General features: G+C 41.8%; 1 protein-coding gene across 3 annotated transcripts in view; it reads left to right on the top strand.

Moving 5' to 3' along the window:
• Positions 1–22413, top strand: part of LOC140729194 (coiled-coil domain-containing protein 171-like) — a 417526-nt gene that overhangs the window by 156226 nt on the left and 238887 nt on the right. For all 3 annotated transcript variants that reach the window (XM_073048682.1, XM_073048685.1, XM_073048684.1), the window contains exon 17: positions 8396–8512. In XM_073048682.1, coding sequence (XP_072904783.1) covers positions 8396–8512 — 117 coding nt within the window. The remainder of the gene's footprint in view (positions 1–8395; positions 8513–22413) is intronic.

The following is a 22413-nucleotide window of genomic DNA, read 5'->3' as shown; positions in this document are numbered from 1 at the left end:
GGAAGAAAGGACTCCAGTTATCTACATTTCATAATTTTGTAACACTACAATGTTACCCCTCAACCTCCTTTGCTCCACTTATTGGAAACTCATTTTATCCAGTCCAGTCCTCCATTCCAGGCAGCATCCTCGTAAGTATCTTCTGCATCCTACCTCTATTCCTTGTCTATTCATTTCTCTACCTTAATGCTTCTTAACTGTTGTTATTGTGTCTGTTTCTACCACTTCCACTCCCAGCATGTTCCCTTTCAGTTTAAACATATGCCTTCCAGTGTTTAATAATTTCAGACTGGGAAATCATATCTGACCATCATCCCTATCTAGGCCACTCATAACTTTATATACTTCCAACACATTTCCCCCTCACCGTCTGATGTTGCAGAGAAAACTATCTCGGTTTATCCAATCTCTTTGTATAGCTAATACCCCCATCCACTGCAAAGCCTCTACATTCGTCCTGTCATGTGGCAACCAGAAACATTGGTTAGGCTGCATCTGGAATATGGTGTACGGTTTTGGTGCCACAGGATAGAAAGAACAGCATTGCTCCCAGAGAGAATGTAAAGGAGATTCACCGGGAAGTGAATTTCTCCATTTCACAGACATCCATCATTACCCCATCTTCCTGCTCCCAGAACAAGGATGTAATTCCCCTTGAGTCCTTACCTACCACCTCACAACCCTCCATATCCAGCTCATTCTCTGTCACTAACACCTTCTTCAGCATGATCCAACCACTAAACAAATCTTTCCCTCTCCCCACGCTCCGCTTTCTGCATGGATTGCTCTCTTCATGGCTCACTTGTCCATTCGTCCTTCCCCACTGATCTCCCTCCTGGCACTTATCCCTGCAATGGGAACAAGTGCTACAACTGACCCTTCACCTCCTCCCTCACCTCCATTCAGGGCCCCAAACAGTCCTTCCAGGTGAGGCAACATTTCACCTGCAGGTCTGCTGGGGTCATCTACTGTATATAGTACTTCGACTGTGGTCTCTTCTACAATGACAAGGCCGGACATGCACTCACTGGTCACTTCATAGGGTGCCTAGAGTACCTAATAAGTGGCCACAGAGTATGTTTGTGGTCTTCTGCTGCTGCTGTAGCCCATCAAATTGAAGGTTTGACATGTTGTGCGTTCAGAGATACACTTCTGCACACCATTATTGTAACATATGGTTATTTGAATTACTGTCAGCTTGAACCAACCTGGCCATTTGCCTCTGCTCTCTCTCATTAACAGGGTGTTTTCACCTACAGAAGTACTGTCCTTGTTTTTGTCACTCCATTCTCTGTAAACTCCAGAGACGGTGGTGCGTGAAAATCCCAGGAGATCAGCAGTTTCTGAAATACCCAAACCACCTCATCTGGGACCAGAATCAAAATTAATAACACTGGCATATGTTGTGCAACTTGTTGGTTTTAGGCTGCAGTATAATTGCAATACATAATAACTGTAAATTACAAGTATACATAAAAAATTAAATAGGTGGTGCAAAAAGAGAAAGAAAAGAAAAAATGCTGAGTTAGCGTTCATGGGTTCATTGTCTTTCTTTGCATATTCCCTTCTTTACGCGTGTTGTATCTGTTGTGTTGGGGTCAAGCTGGTGGAGATTTCAGATCAGATTAGTTGGTGGTCACTCCCACAGTCGTTGGCATATAAGTGAGACACACCCTGAAGGCAATTGCAATTCCGACGTCTTCCTTTTATAGAGTCATAGAAAAGTAGAGCACAGAAACTGGCCCTTCAGCCCATCTTGTCCATGCCAAAATCATTTAAACTGCCTTCTCCCTTCCACTTGCCATAGCCCTCCATACACCAACCATCCATGTACCTATCCAAACTTTGCTTAAAGGCTGAAATAGAGCTCACATGCATCACTTGTACTGGCAGCTTGTTCCACACTCTTACGACCCTCTTAGTGAAAAAGTTTTCCCTCGTGTTCCCCTTAAGCTTTTCGCCTTTTGCCCTTAACCCATCACCTCTGGCTACAGTCCATAATAACATAGAACAGTACGGCACAGTACAGGTCCTTTGACCTACGATGTCCCAACTTTTTAACCTACTCCAAGCTCAATATAGCACTTCCCTCCCACATTGTTCTATATTTTTGTTCATCCATATTGCCTACAAGACCATAAGACCAAAAGATATAGGAGCAGAATTAGGCCATTTGGTCCATCGAGTGTGCTCCACCATTTCATCACGGCTGATCCACTTTTCCTCTCAGTCCCAATCTCCTGCCTTTTCCCCGTGTCTCTTCATGTCCTGACCAACCAAGAATTTATCAACCCCTTCCTGAATTATATGTAAAGACTTGGCCACCACAGCTGCCTGTGGCAATGAATTCCACAGATTAACCACTTCCTGGCTAAAGGAATTCCTCCATATCTCCATTCTAGAAGGACACCCCTCTATTCTGAGACTGCGTCCTCTAAGCCTACACTCCCCCACCGGAGGAAAAATTCTCTCTACATTCACTCTATGAAGGCCTTTCAACATTCCATAGGTTTCAATGAGGTCACCCCTCGTTCTTCTGAATTCTAGTGAATACAGGTCCAGAGCCATCAAACATTCTTCATATGACAAGCCATTCAATCCCGAAATCATTTTCATGAACCTCCTTTGAACCCTCGCCAGTCTCAGCACATCCTTTCTAAGATAAGACATCCAAAACTGCTCACTATACTCCAGGGGGGGTCTCACCAATTCTTTATTAAGCTTCAACATTACATCCTTGCTTTTATATTCTAGTCCTTTTGAAATTAATGCTAACATCACATTTGCCTCCTCACCACAGACTCAACTTGCAAATTAATCTTTAGGGAATCCTGTGCAAGGGCTCCCAAGTCCCTTTCCACCTCAGATTTTTGTATTTTATCTCCATTTAGAAAACAGTCAACCCTTTTATTTCTTCTGCCAAAGAGCATGACCATACACTTCCCAACACTGTATTCTGTCTGCCACTTCTTTGCCCATTCTCCTAATCTGTTTAAGTCCTTCTGTAGCCTCTTTACTTGATCAAAATTACCTGCTTCTCCTCTTATTTTCGTATCATCTGTGAACTTTGCAACAAAGCCATCAATTCCGTCATGCAAGTCAATGACATATAGAGTAAAAAGAATCAGTCCCAACACAGACCCTTGTAGAATACCACAAGTCCCTGGCAACCAACCAGAAATGGTTTATTCCCACTCCGCCTGCTGCCGAGCAGCCACTGTTTTATCCATGCTAGCAGCCTCATGTGTGGCACCTTCTCAAAGGCCTTCTGAAAATCTGAGAACACAGCATCAACTGATTCTCCTTTCTTGTTACTGCTTGATATTTCTTCAAAGAATTCCAACAGATTTGTCAGGCAGGATTTTCCCTTGAGGAAACCATGCTGACTACAGCCCATTTTATCATGTCACCAAGTACCTCGAAACCACATCCTTAACAATCAACTCCAACATCTTCACAACCACTGAAGTCAGACTAACTGGCCTATAATTTCCTTTCTTCTGCCTCTCTCCCTTCTTGAAGAGTGTAGTGACATTTACAGTTTTCCAGTCTTCCAGAACCATTCCAGAATCTAGTTATTCTTGAAAGATCATTACAAATGCATCCACAATCTCTTCAGCCACCTCTTTCAGAACCCTAGAGTGCACACCATCTGGTCCAAGTGACTTATCTACCTTTAGGCCTTTCAGTTTCCCAAGAAGTTCTCCCTAGTAATGGCAACTTCACGAATGTCTGACCCCTGGCAACTGCAACTTCCACCATACTACTACCATCTTCCACAGTGAAGACTGATGCAAAATACTTGTTCAGTTTGCTTGCTATTTCCTTGTCCCCCATTACTACCTCTCCAGCATCATTTTCTGATATCCCCCTCACCTCTCTTTTACACTTTATGTATCTGAAGAAACTTTTGGTATCCTCATTAATATATTATTGGCTAGCTTACTTCTGTTTTCCATCTTTACCTTCTTAATGACTTTTTTAAGTTGCCTTCTGTTGGTTTTTAATAGCTTCCCAATCTTCTAACTTCCCACTAATTTTTGCTCTATTATATGACCTCACTTTGGCTTTAGTGTTGACACTGATATCTCTTATTAGTCACAGTTGCGTCATCTTGCCTTTAGAATACTTCTTCCTTTTTCAGATGTATATACAGTACCCTGTGTCTTCCAAATTGCTTCCAGAAATTTCAGCTATTGCTGCTTTGCCATCATCCCTGCTAGTGTTCTTTTCCAGTCAATTTTGGACAACTCCTCTCTCATGCCTCTGTAATACTGATACATCTGACATTAGCTTCTGCTTCCCAAATGTCAGGATGAATTTGATCATATTATGATCACTTGTCCCTAAGGGTTCTTTTACCTTAAACTCTCTAAAAAAAAATTCCTGTTCATTGCACAACACCGGATACAGAATAGCTGATCCCTTAGTGGGCTTAACAACGATGGGTCTAAAAAGCATCTTGTAGGCGTTCTAGAAATTCACCTTTTGGGCAACAACCTGATTACCCCAATCTTCCTGCATAATGAAATCCACCATGACTATTGTAACTTTGCCCTTCTTGCATGCATTTTCTGTCTCCCGTTGTAACTTGTAGACCACATCCTTATTACAGTTTGGGGGTCTGTAAACAACTCCCATCAGTGTCTTTTTACCTGTGCAACACCTTCTGACTCTGTGGTTCTAATGATCTGTATTTTTTTAAACCAACAAAGCCACACCACCCCCTCTGCCTACCTGCCACAGGTGTGCTCTGCACTGGCTGTGCATTTCTCTTCCTTCTCCTAACAGTCTCCCAGTAATCTGTCTCCTGCAACTTACGGGCAACCATCTGCCTGTAGCTTTTGTCTAACACTGGTGCTCCTAGGGCTGTGTCCTAAGCCCCCTCCTTTACTCTTTATATACCATGACTGTGTCGCCATCCACAGCTTCAATCTGCTAATTAAATTTGCTGATGAAACTACATTGATTGACCTCATCTCAAATAATATTGAAGCAGCTTTCAGAGAAGTCATCACCCTAACACAGTGGTGTTAAGAAAACAACCTCTTCCTCAATGTCGCAAAAACAAAGGAGCTGGTTGTGGATTACAGGAGGAATGGAGACAGGCTAACCCCCATTGACATCAATGGATCTGGGGTCGAGACGGTGAACAGCTTTAAGTTCGTTGGCATACACATCACTGAGGATCTCACGTGGTCTGTACATATCAACTGTGTGGTGAAAAAAGCACAACAGCGCCTCTTTCACCTCTGACGGTTGAAAAAGTTTGGTATGAGTTCCCAAAACCTAAGGACTTTCTACAGGGGCACAATTGAGAGCATCCTGACTGGCTGCATCAGTGCCTGGTATGAGAACTGTATTTCCCTCAATCACAGGACTTTGCAGAGAGTGGTGCGGACAACCCAGCGCATCTGTAGATGTCAACTTCCCACTATTCAGGATATTTACAGAGACAGGTGTGTAAAAAGGGCCTGAAGAATCATTGGGGACCTGAGTCACCCCAACCACAAACTGTTCCAGTTGCTACCATCCGGGAAACGGTACCGCAGTATAAAAGCCAGGACCAACAGGCTCTGGGCCAGTTTCTTCCACCAGGCCATCAGGCTGATTAATTCACACTGATACAATTGTATTTCTATGCTATATTGACTGTCCTGTTGTACATCCTATTTATTACAAATCACTATAAATTGCACATTGCACATTTAGACAGAGAAGTAATGTAAGGATTTTTACTCCCCATGTATGTGAAGGATGCAAGAAATAAAGTCAATTCAATTGAATTCAAATTTAATTCAATTCAATTCACTTCTCCTGTACGAGTCAAAGGTCATCGAGCTTCAGCTCCAGTTCCTTACTATGTTCTGTCAGGAGCTGCAGCTTAGTGCACCAGTCGCAGATGTGTTTATCTGGGAGACCGGAGGTGTCCCAGTTACCCCACACAGAACAGAGCTTTGCCCCTAGAGCCATCCTCACTGCACTACCATCCCCTAACAGACAAACAAATAAGAAGAAAAGAGCTAAGAAATAGTAGATATGATGAGTAACTTTCTTCCCTTAATATCCCCAGTGGAAGACATTGCAAATACATCAAAGATACAGTATCAGTTGGGCTGATTTCCAATAGCATTGTGTATGTAGAAAGGATAAAGTTTTATAGAAATTCAGGAGGCCCCAGCTATGCCTGCCTTTTCATGGGGATCTGTCCACGTTCCAAGCCTACATTAGTAATTCTTCCTCCCCAACTCTTTCTACGTTACATTGCTACATTGGTGTTGCTTCCTGCATCCATGCAGAACTTGTCAATTTCATGAACTTTGCCTCTAACTTCCACCCTGTCCTCATACTTACTTGGTCCATCTCCAACATCTTTCTCCACTTTCTAGATATCCCTCTCTGTCTCTGAAGACAGTAATTTCCCTTTTAGGAAACGTACTTTTGAACCATCTGAATGAACAAGCAATTTTACAATCTCCCAAAGGACTCGGGACTTAGTGAACTTGACTCTCAGGAATGCAGTTCCATCAGCTTGAGGAAGACAAAGATTGGCCATCACCAAAAAAGAGAGCACTGGGGTAGACTTGAAGCCAGATTAAAGTGTTGAGGTAGAAGGCTACCTCTTCCAAGCATAATGTTAGCTGATGGACTGTCACTGGAGAACAACATAAAGGACCGAAGGGGAGGATTACTGTATCAGAGGGAAATGAGGGACTGCTGTGTTCTCTGATTTATCGTGACGTGGCTCACTCAGAGTACATTGAACATGCGATCTAACCCGAGGGATTCTCAATCCACCAGATGGACCTAACTGCCGATTCGACGAAGTTGAGATGTGAGGGACCATATTTCATGATAAACTGTTTGTGATGCTTGGATGTTTCGGTCTTGTCGCACTCTTGTTCACCCAACCTGAAACATCTAATGTTTAAGTGTGACCGTTATACTGATCAAGAGAGTTCTCTGCCGTGATCCTGACAACAGTTTATATACCGCCAAAGGCAAAATATTAAGCAAGTACTCGATGTATTCAGTACCATGATTAGCAAACAAGCAGCAGCCTATTTTCAGACTTTTCACAACCTTGCTGGGGTCTTCAATCCTGGACAAATTGATTGGGAAATTATGCCATTCTGAAAAAGAAATCTCATCACTGCCACTGCATCATAGCTCATGTTCTCCAATAAAAATAGCAACTTATCATTTGTTTAGCACCAAGGAGGAACAATGCCATTCTTAGAACATAGAACATTACAGCACAGCACAGTACAGGTTCTTCGACCCACAATGTGCCAACGTTTTAATCTATTTTAAGATAAATCTAACATTCCCCTCCTACATAGCCCTCAATTTTTCCATCATTTGTGTGCTTATCTAAGAGCTTATTAAATGCCTCTGGCTAATGAAGACTTCTTAATAACCCTGTCAACTTGCATGTCAACTTTGAGAGATCTATGGATGTGGACCCACAAGGTCCCTTGGATCCTTTACACTAAAAATCACGCCATTAACCCTGCATTCGGTCTTCAAATTCGACCTTCTAAAGTGAACCTCTTCATACTTTTCCAGGTTGTAATTCATCTGCCACTCAGCCCAGCTCTGCATCTTGTCAATGTAACTTACGACAACCTTCTACACCATCCATAACTCCGCAAACCTTCATGTCATCAGCAAATTTACAAAGCAACACTTCCATTTACTCATTGAAGTCATTTATAAAAACCACAAAGACCAGTGGTCCCAGAACAGATCCCTGTGGAACAGCGTTAGCTACTAATCCTCGGACAGAATGCGCTCCATCTATAACTACCTTCTGCCTTCTGTGGGCAAGCCAATTCTGTGTTTGCATAACCAAGTTTCCTTTGATTCCATGCTTGTTGTGTTTCTGAATGAGGTTATCATGGGAAAGCTTCTCAAACACCTTACTAAAATCCATGTTCACTACAGTCACTGCTCACCTTCATTGCGCTTTGCCACAACCTCAGAATTCAGTCAGGCTTGTGAGGCTTGACCTTCCACTCACAAAGGCAATGCTGACCATCTCTAATCAGACTGCTTCTTGTAAATCCTGTCTCTTGCAAGCTTTTAAGCAACTTCCTTTTGGAAACATATTCTAATAACATTGGGTGTTTGATTTTGAAACTTAATTTTAAACAGGATGAGCAAAAATACAGATTATACAAAAGGGCTGAAGCAGTATTCAGCAGTGTGTCCAAGAAAACAATTCCTTTTGTGCCATCTTAGCCAAAGAACATAACTCAACAAAATTAAAGATTATGAGTTCATACGCTCATCTTCAATAAACTTTATGTTCATTTTATCATTGCTGTTTTATACTTTCCTATCTTGAGTAGTACAATATGCACTATGATATTATTTTGTTCATTTTTATTAGGACAAGAACAAGAGCAGAACCAATTTATGAAGTCTGTTGGATGGCTTTCAAGTTCTGAGCTATTGACTGCAATAGTTGATTCTATGTCTGAATTACAAGTTATGATCACTAAAGCACGTGAGTAGAAATCACAGTTTGAGGAAAAACTAAGTAGCACTTTACCAGTATATTTAACTTTAAATTAATTAGGGCGCCATGACAATGTGGTGGTTAGCGCAACACTATTACATTCCAGGGTTCGGAGTTCAATTCCAGCAATGTTCTGTAAGGCGTCTCTGTACCTCCTCCCCATGGAATGCATGGGTTTTCCCAGATGCTCTGGATTCCCCCCACAGTCCAAAGACGTGCTGGATAGGTCAACTGGTCATTGTAAGTTCTCCTGTCATTAGGTTAGGGTTAATTGGGACTGTGAGGTTGCTGGGGGACTATGGCCTGAAGTGATGGAAGGGCCCAATCTACACTGTATTACTGAATACAATAAGTAAATAAAATAAGAGCGGCTGTTTCACATTTTGTGAATTTAACAGCATGTTTGGGAGGAAATAATGCCATGCATTGAAAAATTTACTACATGACAAGAACCTATAAAAGAATGGATGAAGAATATTTAAGAAAGTGCAAGAGTTGTCACCAATAATAAAATAAAATAGCTAAAATAACTGGGCCCAGGCCACACACACTCTTATGACTCAAGCAGTCTTTCTATTTTACTTGTGCACAAGGAGAACAGCTTAATCCACACTGGTCTGGTCTGAACAGAAAACTTCGATCTTTATACAGAATTGGCTTATCAGTTATGGATATTCATCATTGTAAATTGCACATGTTTGAAATTCTTACTTGCAAGATCAATCACCATTCAGAAGAGGTGTTACATGCAATCAAATCTTAACATGGACAGCCAATATTTTGAAGTTAGTAAGGACAATAGAGGTGTTAAAAGTCAATCAAAAGTTCAAGCAGACAGCTGATGATATTTTCAAGTTAGTAAAGATAATAAATCCTTTGTTGTTGGGCATGTTTTACATTCTTCTGTTAATCGTATCTTGTCTGTCTCTGGCATCTCCTATCACATAAAGGAACACTATGACCTTTTCAGAAAAGTCTCACTACAGAGTCCTCACTCATTTGGCTAGAGTACACACTGCTACAGGCAACCCAGCCTATCTTGTCTGGAGTGAGCAGAGGTATCTCTGATGGTCTCACTTAAAGGATCTTGCTTGACTACATCTGCTCCAGGATATCCTTGTCTTTCCACAACTTCCACACTCCCTCCTCTTTGTTCTGTAGAGAACACCGCAAGTAGAGTATAGCATATATCTTACTGAATTTCCATAACGCAGAATCTCAAACTCCAGGACAGTTTCATCAGGAACAGCTGGCTTTTGATATCAGGGGTGTATGTGCAACACGCCTGGCTAATAATACCACCTCTTAGACAGCTGAAAGTCTAGTGCTAGTTGATTTTGGGGTGGGGGGGCGCACGGTGCATATTGCCAGCATTTCGGCAGTAATGTCATTGATGGCCTATCTTGTGTTACGTCATGCTGAGGCTGTGTAAGCAGTTCCTCCAGCGTTTGTGAGGCCATGTTAATGCTTTCATGATCCAGTCTGTCAGGTTTGCAGAACAGTAACGCTACAATCCAGAAACACTCAGCCTCCATGGTCCTTCGATGGTAGCCCTACGTAGTAGGATGTAGAGTGAGGGAGTGAGCAGGTTGTACATTTGGCACTATATAGGCCAGGTAACAACAATCCCTCCATGGCTTTGGTTCAGACCAGAGATCCCATTTTAGAAGGGGTACCCCTGTCAGCCAGTGATCAGCCTGTAGCCACATAGACAGTAAGTGCCATTAATGGAATTTGGAGAGTCATCAGTAGTTTCAACATTATTCATACTGTTAGCCAAGGCTAGTCCCGTCCTTTGATGTTTACAGTAACATACTTCTCCCGTATTTCCCATGTAGTAGCTGTGGAGCAGTTTATGCAATCATTCTGCTTTGGTTGGTACCTTCTAAACAGTTGCATTGGCAAGAGTCATTCCTAAAGTTAGTGCAGTCCCATGCTCTCTTTACAGTTATAATTTTGTTATCAAGGTAAAACACAGAATCAAACTCACTATGATCCAGGGGTATAACTACATTGGCAAACCACCTTCCAAACGTATAGTACACCCAACAACCTGACCAGTTAGTACGTGACAAATATTAATAAATAAGGTGAAGTATTAGAAGATTAGTGTTGTGGGATACTTCTGCAGAAAATAGATGTCCAGATTACGCAAAATGTACAATGCATATTGGTTACTAAGGTGGCAAATAGCAAAGATCAAGAGTTCAGTCCATCAGTCTGCTGGCATTATGTGTGAGGTGTGTATCCACGTCGACCTTCCTTGGCCCTTTAATGAGGTATATGTGGTCAGTAACACTTGGAATGGACCTTCCTAGTGGGGTTCCCGGCATTTATTTCGTTGGTAGGCTCTCACCCATACCCAATCTCTCCACAGGTAGATCTGACACCCTGCAGTCAATACAGTCTTCTGGGCTTCAAGTACCTGTTGATGGAACCTTTAAGAGCTTGTGTTAATACTATACAATACTGCAATATGCTTTTGTTCATAATACGGATGTCTGTCTGTTTATTTAAAATGGAGGAGCAGCAACTGGCAAGCACATGGAATCTCCCAAAACTATCTCGTGGAGATAGGCCTGTTACACAGTTTGGAGTGCAGCACGTTGTGATGAGGGCCAGTGGAAGCACCTCTGGCTACTTTAGCTTGATCTCGTGCAGTTTAGTTAATCTGTTCTCAGGGACCTGTTCTGCCTTCCAGCTGCCCTGTAAGATTGACGGTGGTAAGGGCAGGTAAAATGACGTTGCAATCTAGGCTTTTATTAGTCCTTATTTAACTTTACGCATAAAGTGATGGCTGTATTTACAAGATTTTTCTCAAGGATCTAAAACCTAGATATAAATTCTCAAAATTTAGCAACAGTTACAGCATAATTTCTCTGAATTTGATAAGCTTTTACCCATGGAGATAATGCAGTAACAACCCATACGCTTAGGCCAGGGGTCGGCAACCTTTACCACTGAAAGAGCCATTTGGACCCGTTTCCCACAGAAAAGAAAACACTGGGAGCCACAAAACCCGTTTGACATTTAAAATGAAATAACACTGCATACAACGTTTTTTTTTTTGCCTTTATGCTATGTATAAACAAACTATAATGTGTTGCATTTATGAAATCGATGAACTCCTGCAGAGAAAACGAAATTACGTTTCTGCATGCAACAAAAACATTTTGAACTCCGAAAAAAAGATGTTGGGTTGAAGGTTACTTTTAAGTAAAATACTCAATGTCTATTTGAGTCCTTCTTGTATTTATGAAAAACGCCGAACTTAAATTGTCCGCCAGCAGCAAACCAAAAATAACGTCAGCCAGCTGTCAACCTGAAAAATAAAAGGACTATTTCACTGAACAATGAAAAAATATGAATATACGTAAAATAATAGGCAATTAAAATATTTATCGTACTTGGTTAATGGGATTTCTGCTCCTGGACCTCAGCGCACAGTGTCTGCACATCAGGGCTGTATGACGTCACCTTCATCTTTACACAGGATCGCAAGCTGTCATCTGTGAAGCGTGCGCGATGTTTGTTTTTAATAAAGTTCATGTTGGAGAACACCTGCTCACATACATATGTGGATCCAAAGATCGACAGGACTCCAAGCGCATACTTTTTAATGTTTACATAAATGTCGGGGATAGCATTCCATGTTTCAAACACAAGTTTGTCCGGTTTGGGGAGGTTTTCAATATCACTCCATTTGTGATTCTGAGCAAGAACGGCCTTCTGATGGGCAACATCTTCAAGGTCTGCTGTCAAGCGTCTAAACTTGGACACCCATATGTCTTTGATGGCTATGTCGGCCAGTTCCATCTCAAGATCAGGTTGACTCACACCTGCCAATGCAGTCGTATTCAGTAGGGATGGATCGATGCTGAGGGGAGTGACCGGGAAGGATAATGTGTTTTTTTCCTCTCTGAACTCACAGAAACGTTTCCCAAATGATGTTTGCATTGCGATGATTGCAGAATGTAAATACTCCGAATTTATCATGTCGTGAGCTTGTTTGAACTCTTTCAAATTGGGGAAGTGAGACAATGTGCCTTTCTGTAAATCTCTGGCAAGCACTGTCAACTTGCGCTCGAATGCCAAAACATCCTCCAACATGTGCAGGGCTGTGCGTCCTTTCCCCTGAAGAGCTGTGTTCAGCGTGTTCAGGTGCACTGTCATGTCTACCATGAAGTGTAGCTTTTCCAGCCACTCTGGCTGTTCCAGCTCAGGAAAGGTGAGCCCTTTGCTGCCCAGGAAAGTTTTCACTTCTTCCAGACACGCGACAAAGCGTTTCAGCACCTCCCCTCTGGACAGCCACCGGACTTTGTTGTGCAGCAGGAGATCAGAATATGCGCTTTCCGGCTCGTCCAGTAACAAACGGAATTGACGGTGATTTAAACTTTTTGCCATTATTTTATTGACAATCTGAATGACAACATCCATTACTTCTGTGCATTCCGGAGGAAATGTTTGAGCGCACAGTGCCTCTTGGTGCAAGATGCAGTGAAAAGTCAGCAGCTTTCTGTCCAGCGACTTCTGCAGTAAAGCCACGAATCTCTTGTGCGCTTCTGTCATACTTGGTGCCCCATCAGTAGCTACTGACACCAGGTGGGTGGTCTTTATTCCTTTGACTCTTAAACAATTCAAGACAGCCTCACAGATGTCCTCCCCCCGTGTTTGGCCTTTTAGAGGTATCAACTCAATCATTTCTTCCTGTGGCCCGGCAGAGTTTACATACCGGCAGAACAGTGCTATTTGTTCAATATCACCTTTGTCTTTAGACTCGTCACAGGCAATCGAGTAGGCCACAGCTGAATTGATGTCTTTAATTTGCTGTCTTGTGATGTCTTCTGCCATTTTTATGGTTCTGTCTTTGACAGTCTTTGCAGAGAGGGGCATATCCCTGATTTTCTGCACAATTTCACTCTTGTTTTTAAAGTCCGTGAATAGATGTTCTGAAATCTTAATGAAAGATTCTTTTATATATTCACCATCTGTAAACTGCTTCCCGTGCCTGACTATTTCCTGAGCGGCAACAAAACTAGCATATGTAGTTGATTTTCCAGACTTCATCCACTTCTTGAAATGATTTTTGCTCAGATCAACCTTCCACATCAGTTCCGAAACGGCTTTTTTTCTCTCATCTCCATCCGGATATTTTTGAGCAAAGGCTGCGTGTTTATTCTGGAAATGTCTTGCGACATTTGACTTTTTGTTGTTTGCTAGTTTCTCATTGCATATTAAGCATACCGGTAAACCAGTCTCGTCAGCAGTGAAAGCAAATGAATCTGCCCACGTATCATTAAACGTTCTGTTTTCTTCAGTCACTTTTCTTTTTTTAGAATTCTCCATAGTTAGCCTACCTTGGATCGAAAAATTAAAGAAATCGTGCACTGGCAGGTGTCAGGCATTGGCAGTGGTGACGTATATTAATAGCGACAAAAAACACGTTTTATTTAGATTGTACAAGATCACCATAATCTTCAAATTTAGAATTACAATTCAAAAACTAACGAACTAACATAAAATACATTTTAATTAAATACTCATCATTTATTTTCCAAAGCCACAGGGAGCCGCAGCACAGAGATGAAAGAGCCGCATGCAGCTCCGGAGCCGCGGGTTGCCGACCTATGGCTTAGGCAATTGCATAAAGTCCATTTGGAGATAAGACCACAGACATAGAAGCAGAATTAGGCCATTTAGTCAATTGTGTCTGATCCACCATTCAATCATGCCTGATACTTTTTTCCTCTCCTTAGCCCCACTTCCTGGCCTTCTCCGCATAACCTTTGATACCATGGCCAATCAAGAACCTATTAGCCTGGGCCTTAAATATACCCAATGACCTGGCCTCCACAGCTGTCTGTGGTAACAAATTCCACAAATTCACCACCCTCTGACTAAAGAAATTGTTCTACATCTCTGTTTTAAATGGACGTACCTCATCCTGAGGCTGTGCCCTCTTGTCTTAGACTCCCCCACCATGGGAAACATCCTTTCCACATCTATGCCATCTAGGTCTTTCAACTTTTGAAAGGTGTCAATGAGATCCTCCCTAACCCTTTTAAGTTCCACCAAGTACAAGCTCAGAACCATCAAACGTTCCTCATATGATAACACTTTCATACCTGGAATCATCCTTGTGAACCTCTTCTGAACCCTCTCCAATGCCAGCACATTTTTTTTTTAGATGAGGAGCCCAAAACTGTTCATGATACTCAAGGTGAGTCCTCACCAGTGCCTTATAAAGCCTCAGCAGCAGATACAAGGGAGTATCTGCTGATGCTGGAAATCCAAGCAACGTACAAAAAATGCTGGAGGAACTCAGTAGGCCAAGCTGGAAAAAAAGAACAGTCGACGATTAGGCCGAGACGTCAACTGTACCTTTTATCATAGATGCTACCTGGCATGCCAAGGTCCTCCAGCATTTTGTGTGTGTTCCTCAGCATCACATCCCTTCTCTTGTATTCTAGACCTCTTGAAATGAATACTAACATTGCATTTACCTTCTCCGCTGACTCAATGGGCAAGTTAACCCTTAGGTGTTCTGCCGAAGGACTCCCAAGTCCATTTGCATCTCAGATTTTTGGATTTTTTTCCCCATTTAGAAAATAGTCTACCAAAGTGAATGACCATGCATTTTCCAACGTTGTATTCTTTAGGTTTCAGTAGGTACATTTAATGTCAGAGAAATGTATACAACATACATCCTGAAATTCTTTTTCTTTGCAAACATCCACAAAAACAGAGGAATGTCCCAAAGAATGAATGACAGTTAAATGTTAGAATCCCAAAGCCCCCCCAACTCCCCCCCCCCCCCCCCATGTACAAGCGTGCAGCAAAGCATCAATAAAGCCACAGACTTGCAGTACCCCAAAGACTACTTGTTCATCCGGTAATTCAACATACCACAGGCTCTCTTTCTCCCTAATAAGGGAAAAAGAGGTGTCCTCATTTCTCAGCAGGACTGTGGTCTTTCATTTGCCACTTTTCTTGCCCATTCTCCTAGTCTAAGTCCTTCTGCAACCTTCCTGTTTCCTCAATACTACCTGCCCCTCCACCATTCTTCACATGGGCAAACTTAGCAACAAAGCCATGTATTCCATCATCTAAATCACTGATATACAGCATAAAAAGCTGTCCCAACACTAACCCTTGTGGAATAGCACTAGTCAGTGGCAGTCAATTAGAAAAGGATCCTTTTATTCTCACTCATTTCCTTCTTCTGATCAACTAATGTTTTAACCATGCTAGTAACTTTCCTGTAACACCATGGGCTCTTAACTTGTTAAGCAGCTTCATGTGTGGGACCTTGTCAAAGGCCTTCTGAAATTACAAATGTACAACATCTACTGCATCCCCTTTATCTATCCTATTTGTAATCTCCTCAAAGAATTTCAACAGGTTCGCCAGGCAAGGAAACCGTGCTAACTTTGCCGTTTCTTGTCCTGTGTCACCAAGTACTCCATAAGCTCATCCTTGACAATTGACTTTAACATTTTTCCAACCAGTCTAATGGTCTATAATCTCCTTTCTCCTGCCTTCCTCCTTTCTTAAAGAGTGAAGTGACATTTGCAATTTTGCAGTCCTCTGGAACCATGCCAGAGTCTAATGATTCTTGATAGATCATTACTAATGCCTCCACAATCTCTACCACGAAGTCTTTGAGAACCCTCGAGTGCAGTTCATCTGGTCCAGGTGACTTATGCACCTTTAGGTCATTTGGCTTTTTGAACACCACCTCCCTTTAATAGTAACTGCACTCACTTCTCCCCCCTCACACCCTTCAACATCTGATACATTGCTAGTGTCTTTCACAGTGAAGACTGATGAAGAATACTCATTTAGTTCATCTGCCATCTCCTTGTCCCCCATTATTATTCTCCAGCCTCATTTTCTAGTGGTCCTAAATCCACGTGTGTCTCCTTTTTATTTTATATACTTAAAAGCTTTTATTATCCACCTTGATATTGTTTGCCAGCTTGCTTTCACATTTCATTGAACCCCTCCTAATGATTTTTTTTAGATGTTTTCTGTAGCATTTTAAAAGCTTCCCAATCCTCTATTTTGCTGCTAATTTTTGTTTTGTTGTATTCCCTCTTTTGCTTTTACATTAGCTTGCAGAGAGATTTAGGCCAGTTAGAAGAGTGGGCTGAAAGATGGCAGATGGAGTTTAATGCTGATAAGTGTGAGGTGCTACATTTTGGTAGGAATAATCAAAATAGGACATACATGGTAAATGGTAGGACATTGAAGAATGCAGTAGAACAGAGTGATCTAGGAATAATGGTGCATAGGTCCCTGAAGGTGGAATCTCATGTGAATAGGGTAGTGAAGAAATCTAGCCTTTATAAATCAGAGCATTGAGTATAGGAGTTGGGATGTAATGTTAAAATTGTACAAGGCATTGGTGAGGCCAAATTTGGAGTATTGTGTACAGTTCTGGTCACTGAATTATAGGAAAGATGTCATCAAAATAGAGAGAGTACAGAGAAGATTTACTAGAATGTTACCTGGGTTTCAGCACCAAAGTTACAGAGAAAGGTTGAACAAGTTAGGTCTTTATTCTTTGGAACGTAGAAGGTTGAGGGGGGACTTGATAGAGGTATTTAAAATTATGAGGGAGATAGAGTTGACGTAGATAGGCTATTTCCATTGAGAGTAGGGGAGATTGAAACAAGAGGACATGATTTGAGAGTTAGGGGGCAAAAGTTTAGGGATAACATGAGGGGGATCTTTTTTACTCAGAGAGTGGTAGCTATGTGGAATGAGTTTCCAGTAGAAGTGGTAGAGGCAGGTTCAATATTATCATTTAAAGTAAAATTGGATAGGTATATGGACAGGAAAGGAATGGAGAGTTATGGGCTGAGTGCAGGTCGGTGGGACTAGCTGAGAGTAAGCGTTCAGCACAGACTAGAAGGGCCGAGATGGCCTGTTTCCGTGCTGTAATTGTTATATGGTTATAAGCTTTGACTTCCCTTGTCAGCTACGGTTGTACTAGTTTGTCATTTGAGTATTTCTTCATTTTTGAAATTTATCTATCCTGCACCTTCCTCATTTTTCCCAGGAATTCAATTTCTGTACTTCTGATTCATCCTCGGGCCTCAATCTTCAGCATAGACTCCAGGACACAATGATGTTTGAACACCAGTCCTCAAAATCTAGACTCACTGATGATGGGACCCTAAATACTAGGCCTAGAGCTTCGATCTTACCGATTCATGAACCCAGAGGGGTCATTGGAATACATTTCTCCTGTCCGCATAGAGTTCTGACTCTGGAGCCTGCCAACATACAACATTCCACATCCATATCGCTGGCCATCGATCTCAGAACAGGAACTTAGACTCCACTCTGACCTCTAATTCCCCCAAATCGCTGTTCCTAACCTGACCCCTAACTCTGTCCCCAGGTCTCCAAAACCATCTTTGGAACCTAAAGAACAATTAAAAAAAACAACTAATTCTGAGCTGGAACTCAATGTAGATTGCATCTTGGCACCATCTTGGGTTCAATGTTTCTACAAAGTTTCAGTTCACTCCTGACCTTGATTGATGCTGTATGCACATTCCTGCTGTGTTAGCTATGAGTTTTTCTTTGTGTAGGTGGATAGTAAGAATCACTGAAGAGAGGGAAGTTAATGAAGATGCAAAGGGAAAATTGGGATTGGTATTGATGGCCAACACAGACATGTGTTCATGGACTTATTTCTGTGATGTCCTGTATGTTTAGGTGTAGTATGTGCTTAGCCCCCAGTCAGGGTCATGTGAAGCCGTGGGAGCAGGTGGTGGATAGTGGTATGAGCAGCTGGTTTGTATCACAATTTGTGGTTTTGCAATCATTGATACCAGGCAGACAATTTCTGAAGAGTATTGATAATGGCTGGGGTCACTTGTTTAGTAAAGACACTGCCCAGAAAGCAGCAATGGAAAATCACTTTTGTAGAAAAATTTACCAAGAACAATCATGATCATGAGACCATGATCACCTATGCCATACAATACGGCACACAATGATGATGATCACAGTATTTTTCTAGGATTCTGAAATCTTACCTTGTTTCACATTTAAGTTTATAATTTTTCAAAGAAACTTGATATCTGTGTTACACTTTAAAAATACTTGAAAAGGATTTAGTGCTTTTCCGGGATATATGATGAATAAACTTTTCTTGGGCTTCCAGCCAGGTACTGTTTTCGGTTTTAATTGACATGTCGATTACAAAATCTGCATTCTTTCCATCAGCGATGATGCCTAGGCATGTCTATTCTGCCTGGTGAAGGAAGCCATTGAAATAAAACTAGAAGAAAAGAATTTTAACAAAGACCAGGGTCTTGCTCTGAGTAAGAACTGGAATTCGATTATAAGCAAGGTGGGAGAGCAGAAACCTGACTGGGTGAGGACGGACGATGGGTTTTTATATAAGCCACTTGACTAGAAATGTTCAGGCATCATCCCTGACGAAGATGGCAGAGTTGGTCATCAAAACATTGGTTAAACCTGTACCCTGCTGGAAGCCCGAGAAGAGTTTATTTGTTTAAAAATATTTGTATCTATATAGCTGTAATATGTATGGTATTTGAAACCCAGTTGTTCTTTCTCCTCCCCCCCCCACCCCACAAAAGCATTTGATTGAACTACAAAGCATTAAAATGTCATTTGATATTCACTCATGGATCCACTGGTATAATGCCACCAGGATTTCTAGGAACAATAGATGAAAAGAGGAGAAATTTCATCAGTGAACATACTGCCTTCTGTACCTTGGAATTCGTGGAAAATTGGCAATTGAGTTCATTCAAAACAGAGTTTGATAGACTTTTGAATATTGAGGAAGTCAAGGAGTATTGGAATAGTGACAGAAAATTATGTTAAAGTAAAACATCAGTCATGATCTGGACAAATGATGGAGCAGACTCAGAGAGCTAGATGGCTTACTCCATCTCTATGTTATATTATGCTCTAACGTGGAAGAAAGTCACCTTAATAATCATGTGCAGATGAACCACTTAGGCATAGCCAGTATATTTGGTCACTGAGATGGTGAATCTGCCAGGTAGGCCTAGTAATGATTTCATAATAATCACAATATCCCCTCACCTTGCATCAATTGTACACGCCACTATTATTACCTATCTTGCTGTCAATGATATATCATAAAACTGCTACTCCCGTCTTTGTCAGCAGAAGCTACCCATTTCTCCTCCACTGGAGGAACTGTTGATGACATTGGAGGAAGAAGTGTGGCTGAGAGATTCTTTGAAGAAAAGGGATAGGAGCAGATCTGAATAAAGGCCAGGAGGTGCAAAGAGGGAAGAAGTTATGAGCACAGTGCATAGTTATTCTGTCTCTTACATGATCAACTTGGACACTGGCACTCCACAGGATGAGCATAGAACAATGAACTGTACAGTACAGGAACAACTTTACAACCCAAAATGTCTAATTAATACATCAAACTAAACTAATCCCTTCGGCCTACACAATGTCCATACTCCCCCATTCTCGGCATATCATGTACCTATCTCAGCCTTTTCGTATTCGCCTCTCACTCACATAACTGGTTGTTCATTCTGGGAACCCACCACTCTTGTGTAAAGACTTTGCTCTAGGTTAGAGGGCATCTCATCTTAAATGCATGCCCTCTAGTATTAAGAGAAGTTATAACCTGTTCAGTCTGACTATGTCTCAATTTTCCTCAGCCTTTGCAATTCCAGAATAAAAAACAACCCAGGTTTGTCCAACCTTTCTTTATAGGTCATGCCCACTAATCCAGGCAGCATCCTGGTAAATCTTTTCTGCACCCTCTCCAAAGCCTCCACATCCTTTCTCTAATAGGATGATTAAAACTGAATTCAGTACCCCATTTTTCTCAGCTGCAACATTACCCCCACAAGTGTGACTTACCAGTGGCCAAACATTTAATTACAATTCCCATTCTAGTCCGATGTGTTGATCCATGGCCTCCTTTTGTTCCAGGATGAGGCCACCCTCCAGATGGAAGAGCAGCACCTTTAACTCCATCTGGGTACCCTCCAACCTGATGCATGAATATAGATTTCTCCTTGAGGTGAACAAATTTCACCCTCCCCCAACCTTTATTCCCTACTTTGACCTGTCTATTACTTCCCCCGCCTCCCAGGTCCCGTCCACCTTCCCTTTCTTCTATTCTCCACTCTCCACTCCTATCAGATTCTTTCTTCACCAGCCCTTGACTTTTTGCACCCACCTGGCTTCACCTATCTCTTTCCTCTCCCCACGCCTTTTTATTCAGGTAGATTACACTCTGTTCCTCTTACCAGTGGAGAGGAACACCTCTTCATGATGTTGCAGAGTATTCAGAAGCATTAAAAAGGTTGCTTTTCATGGATGGATACTGAGATGGTACACTTGCTACGTAGCCTGCCATATTAATTTCAGAAAAAAGATCAGAATCTCCCAGAAGATTGTGTGGAGTTAGGTGTTAATGACATTATATGTGGTGATTTGCAATTTCCTTTTAAGAACTCAGTGTCAGTCCTGCCTCTTTAACTGCTACATACACAAAATGCTGGTGGAACGCAGCAGGCCGGGCAGCATCTATAGGGAGAAGCACTGTTGATGTTTCGGCTGAGACCCTTCGTTGAACTGCTATGCTACTGCGGGTGGCACAGTAGCATTTTAGTTAGCATAACACTATTACAGCATCAGTGACCCAGGTTCAATTCCACGGCTGTGTGTAGAGAGATTGTATGTTCTCCCCGTAACCCTGTGAGTTTGCTCTGGGTGTTCCAGTTTCCTCCCAGGTTCAAAACAGACTTTTTAACCTATTCTAAGATCAATCCAACCTTTCCCTCACATAGTCTTCCATTTTTCATTCATCCTCATGCCTAAGAGTCTCATAAATGTCAATGTGTTCCACATACCCTTCACTCTGTAAAATGTGTATCGCTGACATGCCACTCTAGTTCCCCCTAATCACCTTAAAATTATACCTTACTGTATTAGCCGTTTCCACTCTGGAAAAAAATCTCTAGAAGTCCACTTGATCCGTGGTTTAAAGATCTTGATCTTTATAATTATATAAAACAGAAAACATAGGTCCCATGGAGGATGAAAAGGGGGAATCAATATTGGGTAGTAAAGAAAAGGCCGAGGTTTTGAATGACTATTTTGTGTCATTCTTCACAGTGGAGGACACATTTAACATGCTGAAGAGAGATGATATGGATGCAATGGGAGGTGATGACCTCGAAACGATAGCTATTACTAAAGAGGTAGTGCTGAGCAAACTTGTGGGCCTGAAGATAGTCAAGTCCCCTGGTCCTGATGGAATGCATCCCAGGATACTGAAAGAAATGGCAGAGGTTATAGTAGAGGCTTTGTTGACAATTTACCAAAATTCTCTGGACTCTGGGCAGAACCTGGCAGATTGGAAGGCGGCAAATATCATGCCACTGTTCTAAAAAAACGATGTAGGCAAAAGGCAGGTAACTATAGGGCAGTTAGTTTAACAACTATAGTTGGGAAAATGCTTGAAGCTATCATTAAAGAAGAAATAGCGAGGCATCTGGAAAGAATCATGCAGACACAGCATGGATTCAGCAAAGGGAGGTCCTGTTTGACAATCTTACTGGAGCCCCTTGAGGATATAATGAGTGCAGTGGATAGAGAGAACAGATGGACGTTCTTTATTTGGATTTCCAGAAGTCATATCAGAAGGTGCCACATAAAAAACTTATCCATAAGGTAAGGATGCATAGAGTTGGAGGTGACGTATTGGCATGGATTGAGGATTGGTTAACTAATAGAAAGCAGAGAGTTGGGATACATGGGTGTTTCTCTGGTTGGCAATCAGTGGTGAGCAGTGTGCTGCAGAGGTCGGTGCTGGGCCCACAACTGTTCACGATATA

Source organism: Hemitrygon akajei, chromosome 6, assembly GCF_048418815.1.
Source record: "Hemitrygon akajei chromosome 6, sHemAka1.3, whole genome shotgun sequence".
Lineage (NCBI taxonomy): Eukaryota > Metazoa > Chordata > Chondrichthyes > Myliobatiformes > Dasyatidae > Hemitrygon > Hemitrygon akajei.
The sequence above is the reverse complement of the archived record's forward strand: the minus strand, read 5'-3'. Positions and strand labels throughout refer to the sequence as shown.